The sequence below is a fragment of the Podarcis vaucheri genome (assembly GCF_965113315.1).
Source record: "Podarcis vaucheri genome assembly, chromosome: 1".
Lineage (NCBI taxonomy): Eukaryota > Metazoa > Chordata > Lepidosauria > Squamata > Lacertidae > Podarcis > Podarcis vaucheri.
The window spans coordinates 84,088,264-84,101,870 of record NC_138759.1 but is presented as its reverse complement, the minus strand read 5'-3'; the positions used below and the strand labels follow the sequence as shown (position 1 = coordinate 84,101,870).

Here is a 13,607-nt window from a genome sequence, read left to right as displayed (position 1 = left end):
TCCTCTTCAAACATTTTCCTTCTTTCTTTTTCTTGAAATCGTTTCTGGGTTCTAGATTCAGGGCACCAAGTCATGGGCGTAACCAGGATTTGGGGGGGGCAAGCCTTTTGTTGGGGGGTAGAACCTCAGTTTGTTATGTATTTTTATTGATTTGGGGGGGGGCAGCTACGCCCATGCACCAAGTTGATCTTTAGTAATATTCATCTAAGACCTCAGAAACCAGAATGGTAGCTATGATCTCCTCTCACATGGAAATGCCCTGCATTCAGGACAGGACAGCTGCGATTATGTAGTAAAATGCTAATTAGAGCACTGGGGGAATTTAGGTGTGCTAGGGTAGGGTACAGCAATGTCTGTAGTTAATTTAAGTCCTGCGTATTATAATCCTTGCAAGTAATAAAAAGCCCCTTCGTGGCTTTTTATGTATTTTTATTCCCCAATATTCGTTTCTGTACAATGTGCTCTTTGGGCATTACCCTGTTTCCCACTGGAAGAAAAAAGAACTTCACATCCAACATGAGATGGGCAGGAATTTGGAGCAGGCCCTTATCAGATCTTGAGCTAACTCTTTGGAGCTCCCTTGTCTAGGGAAATGTGCCTTGTGGCCATCCAGATACTTTTCTGCCAAATCATTAAAACTTGACAGTTTGAGAGAGAGTACCTTGGTGTAGTTAGCTCATTAGTTTTCATATTACTGCTGCTTCAGAGTTATGATGTATTTCTCTTGTTGGTTGTATCTTTGTTATTATTCAACTTTTTTGTATTTTGAATAGAAAAGCATTTCCTACTCTAACAGAAGCATTCCATGGCAGCTTTTCTTCATTGATTTTGGTGTCTATCTATTGGTTAAAAATTGACAGGTGGAATAGTTTTTCCATATCTGCATACTATCTTGTCCAATATAGAAGGAAGCAAAAGACAGAAATCATATTTACTCCTATTTTTGTCTGGCATAGACCATTCTTACTTTGTGAATATAAATGAAATCAGTGCTTAACTGAAATTGATAACAAGGTGTAGAACAATCTGAAATATGCACAGTATGATACACAGGAATCCAACTGCTTTATTTATAACTTGTCAGAACTACAAGATAGTGCATATGTTCTTATGTAGCATGCAGCATGGCTGAATGTTGCATCTTCAAATAAGCTGACACATCTCTTTAACCTGGAGCAGGAACTATACTTTGGTAAATATTTATTTGAAGTAGTTCTTCCTATTGGCAGCTGGTTGCTCAGTATGTACTGAATTTGGCCACAATATTTTCATTGTCCGTGGGCTTGTAGCTGCCAACACCTGGAGACACAAAGCGGTGATGTTGAAAAGTAAGTAGTGCTCTACAGCTTGGAAATACAGCTTTTTCATAAAACCATAGAATTGGAAGGGACCCCAAGGGTCATCTAGCCCAACCCCCTGAAATGCAGGAATCTAGAAGCATAGGAGTCAGTTTCCCATCAGATACATTTGTTGACTACTGCCTTCAACATTGTAGCTAGCACATGCTTGTTTTATGCTAGATGTGTACCATCAGCTGAAGATGAAAAACAGAGAACCTGCCACTGCGGGGAGAACACATGAAAGGTGAACTACATAAATAAATTTATTATCCCAGTTCTGCTTCACAGCCTTCTCTATGTCATATCCTTTTTGCCTTGCTACTGTACCTCAAGCCTCAGCTTAGTATTCATATCTGACTTTGACTCCCATTAGATATCAGATGTCCTCTTTAATCAAGTCTTCTAATCTCTTTATACAAGTTGGTATCTGTTCCAGATCTGAATTGTATTGTTATTTGTATGTACTGTTGTTATATTAAACTTTCTAGTAATTGTTTTTTATATCTGTTACCAATTTTATCTCTTTTTACATCACACATAACATGTTATGATCTTGTAAATCACTTCACAGTGTCTCATGGGAAGCAATTTATAAATGAAATAAATAATAATAAAAGTTATCTCGGATATCATTCAAATCCAGCTCCTGAGCAACGCCAACTTTTGAGCTGGTAACCTCACTAAAGCATCTGTCTCCCTAACCTCCTTCTTTAGCCTGTCTCCATGGACTCCAGTCACTGCCAAGGCAACTCCCTTGATCTTGTCTCTCACCATTTATTAATAGGTGAGATTTGAATATTAATGGTCCCCCTTGCTCCTTGCCACTTTAATTGTATATACGAACAACACAGGCATAGCCCTGCTGGTGGTTTTGCTCTCTGTCCTACTAACAATTCAAACATAATAGAGGAAATACTGCCATTAACTGCGGAAGTTATCTGGAGAACATGCTCCCTTGTGACTGCAAACGGCCATTTTGTATTTCTTTAGACTCAAAAGATTTCTTCATCAGACACTCCACCTTGGTCAAGGGGTTTTTCGCCACTCAAGAACTGCCAGTAGGTCTTGTCATCGGTGCTGCCATTGACACCATGGATAGAAATAACCATGGGCCCCCAGGAAGTTGATTCTGTTTGAAAGCTGTAAATTAAAAGGGGAAATCTGTCATTTAAGGCAGAATAAATTTCCGAAATAAATTTTTAAGGGAAGAAAAAAGGGAACCATCCCGAAAGTTTCAGAAATGTTGGAAATAATTCACCAAAATCTAGTGTTTAAAAATGATATTCAGTGTCCCTCAGATCATAGTTTAGCTTATTTTTAAAGAATACATTTGCACCCTGGGTTTCACCGCTCCCATGAAATGCCAGAGTTGACACACTCGCTCACACACCCCTGCCAGGCCTCCCTTCTTTACCTGAATATAGTGGGATTAACACGCTGAGCAGCTTCCAAGGCAGCAAGCAGCACAGAGCCTTTGGGCACCTTCACTGTTATGGAGTAGTTGAAATAGGGTCCTATTAGCTGATTGATTACAGTGTAGTGCACTGTAATGTTAGGATCTGTGCAAAAAGACAGGAGAAAGCAGATACCTCATGATGCCCTTCATACCTAAAGCCAGTCCTGTAGTCCCAGAGCTAGAGGGGAGCCCATGACATGATCTAAACCTTGTTGGGAAAATGAGCTGAAGCTTTACCACTGCACTATTAGTGCCTTTTCTTGTCATAAGCTCTGCACATGCATTCAAGCGAACAGGTGCAGGAGGGGCGTGCATGAAAGGGCTATCCCCAATGCCACTTCCAACATTTGCATATCAAACATATTGGGTAGCAGTAAAAGTAATTTTATTATTTATATGCCACCCATCTGACTGGGTTGCCCCAGCCACTCTGGGCAGCTCCCAACAGAATATTAAAAACATCAGACATTTAAAAAAGCTCCCTGAACAGGGTTGCCTATTTGACTTTTAGAAGACAATGATGGGAGGGCATTCCACCAGGGCAGACACCGCTACCAAGAAGGCCCTCTGCCTGGTTCCCTGTAACTTCACTTCTCACAGTGCCTTTATTCATTGCTCGACAGATACAGTGCAAGTTTTTCTATCAAGGAAATTTAGTGATGATAGGGAAACTAGATTTGCCATGCAGCTGTTAGAGGTGCAGGAGATATGTCAAGGAAAAAAGCTGACAACCCCACTTGGCTTTTTTCATAGCAGCATGAAAAGGTTATGTTGGAAAACAGAAAACAGATTAATTTAGGCCTTGCCTTTCCTATATGTCTTTCCTATATGTAGTTCAAGACCTTTAGGAACTTGTATGCTGCTCTTGCATTGGCTCAGGTCAACACTCAGCGAGGTGCAGCCTTACCTGAGAAGCATTTCAGAGTCGCAACATCCAAGTATGTTTTGCCCACTAGAGAAGGCAGGATTTGAGAACCCGCCTCAGGATTAGTAAAGGCTCCCTCATACATCTTCCTCAGCACTTCGTCAATGGTCTTGGTGCATTTCCATGCCCCAGCAGGATAGAACTCAGTGGTAACACTGAGTGCCTGGAAAGCAAGCCAGAGAGAGAAGCTTGCAGTGGAGAGAAGGCAATGGGACACACACACGCTCCTTGCTTCATCTTCTGATGCATGGCAAGAAACATACCTGCATTGCCAGCCCAGTGCTATAGATGTTTCCAATGATGCCACTCTCCTGTTGTGAGTCAAGGATTTGTGCTGTGATCACATGTAGCGTCTCAGTAATGGCTCCCTCCATCTTGCTCCCCTTGCTCATTCCGTCATGCACACAAGTCAGTGCCAAAGCCACCATGGCGGCAGTATCTGCAAATCACACGTCATCATTGCCTACCGACAGAGCTTTTATTCAACCGGAACTTGCCAGAACTCAGTCCTGGCACCTCTCAGGTGGGCACCATTGCCATTCGAAGAGAACAAAGTAGGTGTTCACGGCGAGTTCCGTCACCTCTTTTTTCTAGACAAATAGCCCTGCCTACTGAGACTATAGGGAGCACCAGGGCAAATCTCTCTTTCTGATGTCCTGCTCAGCAAAGGATGACCCACGGAAGGGACACTAGGCAAGGTGAAGGAGGTCAGCCCTGCAGCTGTTGAACATGAAGGCTGCTGAAAAGCAGGTGCTGGGAGGAAGCAGGTCAAATTGCACCGCACGGCAGGATTTTGCACTAGGAGTCCCTGACTCTCAAACCCCACTAAGCCATGAAACTCCCCATGTATGACCTTGGGCAAGTCACCATCTCACCCCACTGTGGCTTACTTATTGCAAGGATAAGTGTGTACACTGTCCTGACTAAACGTCTTGGAGAAAGGGCAGAATAAACGTAAAACTGAAAATTACTTTTTTTAAAAAAAATGTACAAGTGTGGTAATCTTACCTACGTCGAAGCAGCCCTTGCTCTGGCAGCCTTTTACGATCTTAATGAGGGTGGCGGCTGCATTTTTAGCATCCAGACTCTTTTCCACACACAGGGCCAGGATATCTAGAGCCAGTTGATAGTTGGTAGTCTTGGGGGTTCCAGTGTCATCTGCAACAAACATAGCTGTGTATTATCCATTGCAGCTGCTTCCTGACCACAGCAGGCTGCCATGCTCAGCCCAATGCTCTTTGGGGTCCTTATAATGTCTAGGGATGTGGCTATCCTCAAATGGCAAAGATGGGTGCTAGCTTCAGTCACACTAGGTCAGTGGTTTCCAATTAGCTAAGTACAGTGGGCCCCCTGTTTTCCAAAAGCCAAGCCATGGACCCCCTGCATTTGAAAATGTTGATACCTCTATGGTGGTTGTTGTTCTGTGAATGGTGCCATGGACCCCTGGGTGGGTTACACGGACCCCCCTGGCATCTGTGGACCACCCATTGGGAGCCACTGCACTAGGTTGTTGTAAGTAGCCAGTGTTTTGGGAGCACATCCAAGGGCATTTTATTGGTAGCATATCAGGGAGACATTCCTGAAGGATTCGGGCCTCTCAAACTCAGTCAGCTGAGAGCCACCATCCATGCAAGAGCTGGGAGAGGACACAGCCTAACATTGGAAGGATGGGAGGAGTTCAGCAGGCATTTGTCTTCTTACAGTAATGTTTGATCTCTTCATTGGTTTTTTCTTCCAAGGCACTGACCACGTTGACATGTCCCCCTGCTGTGGGGACATCCTTCGGATCCATACAGGATGATTGGAGAGATAGGACATAAAGCGCCACTTTGCCAGAGGTCATCTCTGCAGAAAGAGATGGGGAAAGACAGATAATGTGTCTCCAAACAAACATGTCTTGGTTCACAAACCTCTAGTGCTCCAGTTGGACAACTAGGGGAAGCTGACACCTCTCATTCTCGACATCCTACCTTTTATGCCCTTGATATCCTGGATCAACCGCTTTGTTGCTGTGGAATCTCGACCCCCAGCCAGGTTCAAAGCCATCACGACGCTTGGACTGGGTGAACTCTGCTGCTTCACGCCATTTTCTAGCTGAGTCTGGAGACCTGTAACCAGCCACTGCTGAGCACTGGGGACAGCTGGAACCGAGAAAAGCAGATGTTCATCAAGAAGCAACAACTGTCCCCAGAGCACTTACCTAATTTTTCAATAGGACTGCAATTCAACTTATGACAGCATGCATTTTATTTTTTTTAATGTTATTTAAACATTTATAAACTGCAATCTCATGGAAAATATAAAAGTACAATACTACTATAATAGCTTCAGTAAAAACATCAGGAGCATGCTAATAAACTGGCTAATGAAAATAAATCATGTTCCCTAGTAGATTGAACACTAGTGTTTTTGTAAAGGTACCCCTGCCCGTACGGGCCAGTCGTGTCTGACTCTAGGGTTGTGCGCTCATCTCGCTCAAGAGGCCGTGAGTCGGCGCCGTCCGAAGACACTTCCGGGTCACGTGGCCAGCGTGACGAAGCTGCACTGGTGAGCCAGCACCAGTGCCGCACACGGAAACGCCGTTTACCTTCCCGCTATAAAGCGGTACCTATTTATCTACTTGCACTTAAGGGTGCTTTCGAACTGCTAGGTGGGCAGGAGCTGGGACCGAACGACGGGAGCTCACCCCACCGCAGGGATTCGAACCGCCGACCATACGATCAGCAAGTCCTAGGCACTGAGGTTTTACCCACAGCGCCACCCGCGCCCCCAGTGTTTTTGAGATACATCTAAAAGAATGCAGGAATGACTTCTGCCACTTCTATCAGCACTGTAAGTATTGTGGAAGCACCTTTTAAATCCTACCCACATTGAATGGGGCTCTGTGGTAACTAAGGGTGCTTACAGACAGGTATATATCGTGGGACAAGTGCTCCTCATTGATTCAAAGTTTTCTGCAACATTGTTATCATAAAATGCTAGCCCACCCATGTCAGACACACACACCATTTAGTCCAGATTTACCCTTCCCAGTAGGAAATCCATTTGGTTTCTGAAGACCTTTCCTCCAGCAACCTGCTTGTGAAACCTCAACGACCCATTGGCAGTACTTCCCTCTGGAAGCACCCTAAGCTTTTTAATACTCACCGCAAGCCTCACTGGTCACGGTGCAGAACATGCACAAAAGGACAACAGCCAAGAGGGACATTCTGGACTGGAGTGAGTCTGTCTTTCTTTGACGTTCCCAAGAACACCAGAAGTTGGCGCAGGTCAAAAGCCTGTTTGGGCATCCTTTATATAACCTGCAAGCGCAGCTCCGGGTCCCTCCCTCCCAACCTTTTGCTTTTCAAATGCCACCTCATCTCTGGTATTATTTAATTTGTTTATCTCTGTGACTTCCACAAGGTGATACCAGTGAAAGTGAAGGTTAATCACCATTCATGGGGAAATGGTCATTTGTTTGTGAAGTGTGACACGCTCCTTACAGAGACCAGGTAGTGCTGCCTGCATTCAGCACTGGGCATGACATCTGGGAAGTGGCTGAAATTAAGCCCACTGGCATCTCTCCCACAGAACCTTCTCAGCCTTCTGTTTGTTAGGAAGGAAATACTGTCCTGCAAAATTGTCTCCTGGGCCAAATCCCATGATTTCTTATTTACTTGTTAATCTTTAAAACAAATTTATAAACCACTTCACAGAATGAAATGATCCAAGTGGACAAAAGTAGAATAAAACACAAGCTCTAAAAGCAAGAAGAACCATATCCACAGATTATTTTAAAAACCAATAAATACATTTCTGCAGATACACAATTAATATTCCAGAAATGCCTGGGTCACCCTTCAGTGAAAGCCTTGTTAAGCAAAAAATATATATTAAAAAATGCCTTCAGTAGATACCTAATCATCATGACACAAGGCACTTGCCCAGGTTTGGCTGGTAATTGATTCCAGAGGACTGGAGCTGCAGCACTAAAAGCCCACTTTCTAGTACAAGCTAAGTGCACCTCTGAGGCATGCAGTACTTGCAGCAGGGCCCCATTTGTGGAGTGCAGTTGCAGGGCAGGGATAGGTGGAGTGAGTTAGGGATGAATAAAATATTAGGAGCTCTCAACAGTGACCAGAAAAGAAATGGCTAGGAAAATAGGCTTCCAGGTGGAAAAATCAAAAATAGAGACTGAATTGTTAGAACCCAATACTAAGAATCTGTCAAGAATGTATAACTTGCTGTTGAAATGGAATATACAAGATGAAACAGTTAAGTCAGCCATGATTAAGTGGGCACAGGATATTGGTCATAACATTATGTTTGCTGACTGGGAAAGGTTGTGGAACACCGGGATTAAATTTACGGCATGTAATGCCTTAAGAGAAAATATTATGAAAATGATCTATAGGTGGTACATGACCCCAGTCAAGCTTGCAAAAATTTATCACACGCCTGACAATAAATGTTGGAAATGTAAAGAAACTGAAGGTACTTTCTACCACCTTTGGTGGACATGCCCGAAGATTAAGGCTTTCTGGGAAATGATATATAATGAAATGAAAAAAGTGCTTAAATGTACTTTCCCTAAGAAACCAGAGGCCTTTCTCTTGGGCATTGTCGGCCAATTGGTGGCAAAGAGGGATAGAACTTTCTTTATGTACGCAACAACAGCAGCAAGAATACTCATCGCAAAGTATTGGAAGACACAAGATCTACCCACCTTGGAAGAATGGCAGATGAAAGTGATGGACTATATGACTTTGGCTGAGATGACTGGCAGAATCCGCGATCAGGGGAAGGAGACGGTGGAGGAAGAATGGAAGAAATTTAAAATCTACTTAAAGGACTATCACAAACTTGATGAATGCTAAAATGTTAAGGTTTTTAGAAAGGAAGGGTTACAGTGATGTAAGATTGGAAAAAAGGAAAAGATTAAGATGACAGAGGTTTGAAAGAAATATATACAACTTGCTAAAAAACTTTGGATATGTGGATGCAGAAAGGGGAGGTATGGGGGAGTCTGAAGAAAGAGGTTTTTGAAAAAATATTATGAAATACTATATGTGTTTGTATGTCTTTTTACGTGTTTGTTTGTTATAAAAATTTTGTAAAACCAATAAAAAAATTTATAAAAAAGAAAAAGAAAAGAAATGGCAAACATATGCTTAGTTGGAGAATTGGGAGAGGGATGTGGTAACAGGCACCTTTAAAAAGGCAGCAGAGTAGTTCTGCAAGCTCACCTGTAGAGATGGTGCTACTGTTCACGTAAGGGTTTTTTTGTGTGTTTTTTTAAGATGGATCATTTGCAGTCTGAAAGAAGGATGGGTGTCTGGATAAATAATTTGCGTGTATGCTCCTTAAAATGTGTGTGATCCAAGCGTGGCAATTCTACGCTAAACACTTAGTATGGAATGCTCTGGACTGCTTACTCCAGTAAACAGCACCAGCTCTCCTGAGTAACAGGCAGGGGCATTTCCTGTGCCTAGTTATTGGCAGTCTTTAACCGGAAGCATCACGGATTGCACAGAATTTTGAAACAATGACTGTGGTTACTGGAGATGTACAAATATGTCAATTTCAGTGTCTTTATTTCTCCTTTTTTCTAGTCTTAAGTTCAGTTCCTTACATTTCTGAATCATTTTTGCAATTAAATAAAGTCCCCGTGAAGATCCATCAACATGTAATGAGATTACAGTACATTCACATGTGGTGGATTTGTGATAGGCTGTGGCTGAATGCATCATCTTATTCAGTAGATCAGTCACCAGGAGGAGCCATTCCTCACTCACAGCTAATGGGGGACCAATAATCACATGAGGAGCCTTTTCCCCACTCTCCCAAAACTTATCTTGAAGAGAAAATGGGAGGGATGGATCATAGCATAGTCCTTCAGTAGCTCTATAGTTTGGAATGATGCAGACAAGACAACCCACAGTTCACTCTGGGCCCTGCTTCCCTGACTGTTGAGCTGAACTTCATTTCCCTTTAAATCAATGGGATAAGTTAGTGCTGAATCATGATATAGCTAAAGTCTCATTACATACTCACCCCTAACCCTCATCTGTAATTCATGTTTATTTTAATTGAGTTGCAAGCCACTTTGAAAGGGCAGATCTTAAAAACCTGTATGTCCATTGGTCCTATGTGGAATGCAAGTTGACATTAATCCTTGCCTTACTCACCTCTGATTCTGCCTCAGCTTTAATAAATTAATTGTAATTATTTTGCTCCATACTGTGCCCTTTTTTTTTCTTTTGTATTTCTCCTTTGAATGCAATCATGACCTATTAATATTATTACAGGCATGCAATACATGCCTTTGCATGTTTAAATTTCTGGTATGGGCTTGGATACCTCCAGAAAATAATGACAGTGCAGGTTGTGTCTGAATAGTTTGTTTTGCCCTGACACAATACTTGGACCTGACAAAGGAGTATCAATAGTCCAGCAACGCAGAACTAATTCTTAGACACATTTCCTTACGTATCTTCATTTTTAATATCTTTAAGTACCTTGTAGGCTGAATCTGAACTCTATAAACTAACAGTATTTGTGGTAATGTCTATTGGATGCTGAACCTCAATGGCCTATGGTTAACCTGGGTATTTTTTTAAAATACACAAATAGTACAAAATATCAAAAAGCCTTCAGAGGCCTTCTTTCAAAGGGAACCAAACCTGGGTACCATAGGAGTCAACTCCTAGCGGCCTTGGGGGCTTCAGACTCCCACAAAGTTGATGGACATTCTGACTCATTCTGATTCAAATGGTGTACATGCACTGTGTCATGTGATCAAATATTCTGGGTGGGGCTTACCTGGCCCCCCACAATATTCTATTCGTGTTGGCACCCCTCCTGGGTAATCACTGCACTCCTGGAATTTTCCATCATGTGGAGAGCTGGGGTGAATATAACAATAATAAAGCAAGCAGGAAGATACAGTATGCTCTCTAAGCCAAGAGAAGCTGTGTGATGACCTTTAGTAATAGCTATTTTGTTGCGTTTTACTTCCTTGTAAATAGTAGCAGCCAGGATTGCCAGCTGATCTGAAAAAATCCAGTCTGGCTTCCTTTTACTCATCAAACAGCAGTTTGGTTTGCACAAGTCCACATGTAAAACTAAGAATGGAAAAGAGGTCGCCATTATCATCACCTTGCTATGGTCTGCAGATTAAGTTGCTGTAAAAATTACAGGAGTAGTAATCAGGTTGTTGTTTTTTTAAAAGTTGGCAACTCTGGAAGCAGCAGAAGGAAAAACTCTCCCCCAAGATATGTGTGCATACACAGCAATTGTCACCTCATTTTATCACTCTGAGGGAGAGGTCTGCTTCTTAACCCATGTTCTGCATTGGATTCTGGAGAACAGATATTTAACCCTAATAAGAAGCTGATAATTCAAAACCATCATCCTTGCCTCTGTAGGAGTAGCTTTCTTTGAAAACTCAGAACTAATGCCATCTTCCCCAGGGAGAACTTCTAAAACACACATGCCACTGACTGACTGCATACTACTAATTAAGAGCACACAACTATGTCCATAGAAGGATGTGGAAAACCCAACCCAGCATATTTCAAAACAAAGAAATCTTCCTCTTCATCCCTCTACAGACTTTTTTTGTGCTGCTCTCATTTTAGGAGCTTCCCTTTAGCTGGACCATTTGCATTATTCACCTAACAGCAAGATGCTAATGTGAAAAGCACAAGTGATGTTGTCTATATACAGTGGTGCCTCAGGTTGCAGATGCTTCAGGTTACAAACGCTTCAGGTTACAGACCCAGAAATAATACCTTGGGTTAAGAACTTTGCTTTAGGATGAGAACAGAAATTGTGCAGCGGCAGCGGGAGGCCCCATTAGCTAAAGTGGTACCTCAGGTTAAGAACAGTTTCAGGTTAAGAATGGACCTCCGGAACGAATTAAGTTCTTAACCCGAGGTACCACTGTACATCGGTTTTTGAATGTAATCCTTTCCAGAAGACCGTTCGAGTTCTGAAACGTTTGAAAATCAGAAACTCAATAGCTGACAGCTAGGCCTCAGGATCTTGCACTCAGTGGAAGCCACTTGGCATGTTTGATTTCTGAGTCGTGTTCGAAAACCGAAGCATTTACTTCTGGGTTTACGGTGTTCAAAAACTGAAATGTTCGTCAATGGAGACGTTCGAAAACTGAGGTACCACTGTATATATTTCCAAGAATAAGAGGCACAGAGGAACGATTATGCTATGGAGTTTAACAAGCTGTTATTGTAAACTGCCCTGAAGTAATTGGATAAAAGGACTGTGTATAAATATTTAAAACAAATAAATACAAAAATAAAACTATCTGTTTTATATTGCTGTTGTGCCAACCCGTGTGTTACCTGAAGAAGTATCATACAATTACAACCTCACCCTGTGGCCATGTGATCTGCAATAGGGCAGGGATTGGGAGCCTGTGGCTTTCTAGATGTCGTTGGACTCCAGCTCCCATCAGCCCCATCCAGCATGGCCAATGGTCAGGGATGATGGGAGTTGAAGTCTAACAGCAGCAGGTTCCCCATCCCGACAGCAGAATGACAAAATGGGGCAGCAGTGCAGCAAGGGAGGAAGACCTTAGAAATGGTGCAGGGTTCTGGAGAGCTCAAAAGCTTGCATACTATTTTGTGACATTTTGATTGACTAATATGGATTTTGGATTTTTCTTAGGGGCCAACACAGCTTCTTTTATCTATTATATCCCCAGTATTTGCTGCTGGACCAGTACAAAAGCCGACAACCTGATTTCAGAGATGAAGCAGTGCAAAGCAGAGACAAAGAGAAGGACTAAAAGGGAGACAAAAGAAGAGACAAAAGCAGGAGACCAATGAAATACTTTTTAAGCTGATGTGAAGTGTTATAGGGAAGCTGCAAATTCCTGCCATTCTGGGACATTAAAAAAATATCCCTGAAAATAAATGAGATTTGGAAGCGCGGTATCATTATGACCTAAAGAGAGTGAAATTCAGTTGACAGGCTTTTCCTACTTACTACAGTCCAGGCAGCATTGTCCTTGGATGAGAAGCAGAAACACCAATCCCAGCAGAGGTCCCATCATCATTACTCAGATGCAGTATGTGCCTCTTGGTTGCTCTTGGGATGTGAGCACTACAACCAGGAACCAAGCAGTGACAAAGAGGTAGGTACAAGGGACTCCTCCCTTATCATGTTGCTTCCCCATAGCAAGAAAGAGATATTGAGCAATGCTAAGTAATGTGCGTAGATGTGTGTCCCTGCCCTGCAGGAAAGTACAGATTGACAGAATGACAGTTCTTAATAAAGTAGAAACAGGTAGAAACTTCCCTGTTTAGGGAAGTTTTTAATGTTTGATGTTTTATCGTGTTTTAATATTCTGTTGGGAGCCAGCCAGAGTGGCTGGGGAGACCCAGCCAGATGGGTGGGGTATAAATATTATTATTATTATTATTATTATTATTATTATTATTATTATTATTATTCCATTGAACAAGCAAGGGTGAGAGCATTTGTGTAGGCACAGGCTGTCAGTTATTCCAGGTTAGAAGGGCATCCCCCACACACATAGCCACAAGTCACAATCATAAACATACCTACTTGGAAGGAATGTTTATTGAAACCAATATGGCTTAATCCAAGTGAACGTTTAAGATTAGGGTACTGGGCTTTGTATGCTTATTGGTCACATTTCTACTGGAATACAAGGCTGTGGGAGAAGCAGGACCTTCTTCAGGTGTTAATGATGTGAACCCCTCCATCGTAGACACAGCTTGCAAATATGTGTAAATGGTTGTTGGCATCTATCTGTCTCTAGAGACAATGAAGTGCACTTCCATGAGTGAAGTCAAACTGATGTGTTAGCAGCACTGAAATGACCTCCCCGAAGTGCAAGCCTGGGCACTGTATATGG

The 13,607-nt window shown here is 42.5% G+C and overlaps 1 protein-coding gene across 2 annotated transcripts; it reads right to left on the bottom strand.

Moving 5' to 3' along the window:
• Positions 1 to 1,046: 1,046 nt before the first annotated feature.
• Positions 1,047 to 12,838, bottom strand: CBLIF (cobalamin binding intrinsic factor). Of its 2 annotated transcripts, none has more exons than XM_082221342.1 (9): positions 12,713 to 12,838; positions 5,692 to 5,862; positions 5,423 to 5,566; positions 4,730 to 4,879; positions 3,985 to 4,160; positions 3,704 to 3,884; positions 2,755 to 2,899; positions 2,362 to 2,480; positions 1,047 to 1,299 (listed from the first exon to the last, which is right to left on the bottom strand). In XM_082221342.1, exons 1-9 carry the CDS (start codon positions 12,780 to 12,782, stop codon positions 1,238 to 1,240), a joined length of 1,218 nt encoding a protein of 405 aa, XP_082077468.1. In that variant the 5' UTR covers positions 12,783 to 12,838; the 3' UTR covers positions 1,047 to 1,237. The 2 variants fall into 2 exon arrangements, with proteins under 2 accessions (XP_082077468.1, XP_082077469.1); XM_082221343.1 differs by lacking the exon at positions 12,713 to 12,838 and adding an exon at positions 6,869 to 7,023.
• Between the last annotated feature and the right edge of the window lie 769 nt (positions 12,839 to 13,607).

What these genes read in the sequence shown, in the direction of transcription:
- CBLIF (XM_082221342.1), bottom strand. Translation starts at nt 12,782, where the DNA reads ATGATGATGGGACCTCTGCTGGGATTGGTGTTTCTGCTTCTCATCCAA. An exon ending in TGAAGAGATCAAACATTACT is followed by an intron (nt 4,880 to 5,422) that starts GTAAGAAGACAA and finishes TGTTTGTTGCAG; the next exon opens with ATGACACTGGAACCCCCAAG. An exon ending in GCACTGGGCTGGCAATGCAG is followed by an intron (nt 3,885 to 3,984) that starts GTATGTTTCTTG and finishes CTTGCTTTCCAG; the next exon opens with GCACTCAGTGTTACCACTGA.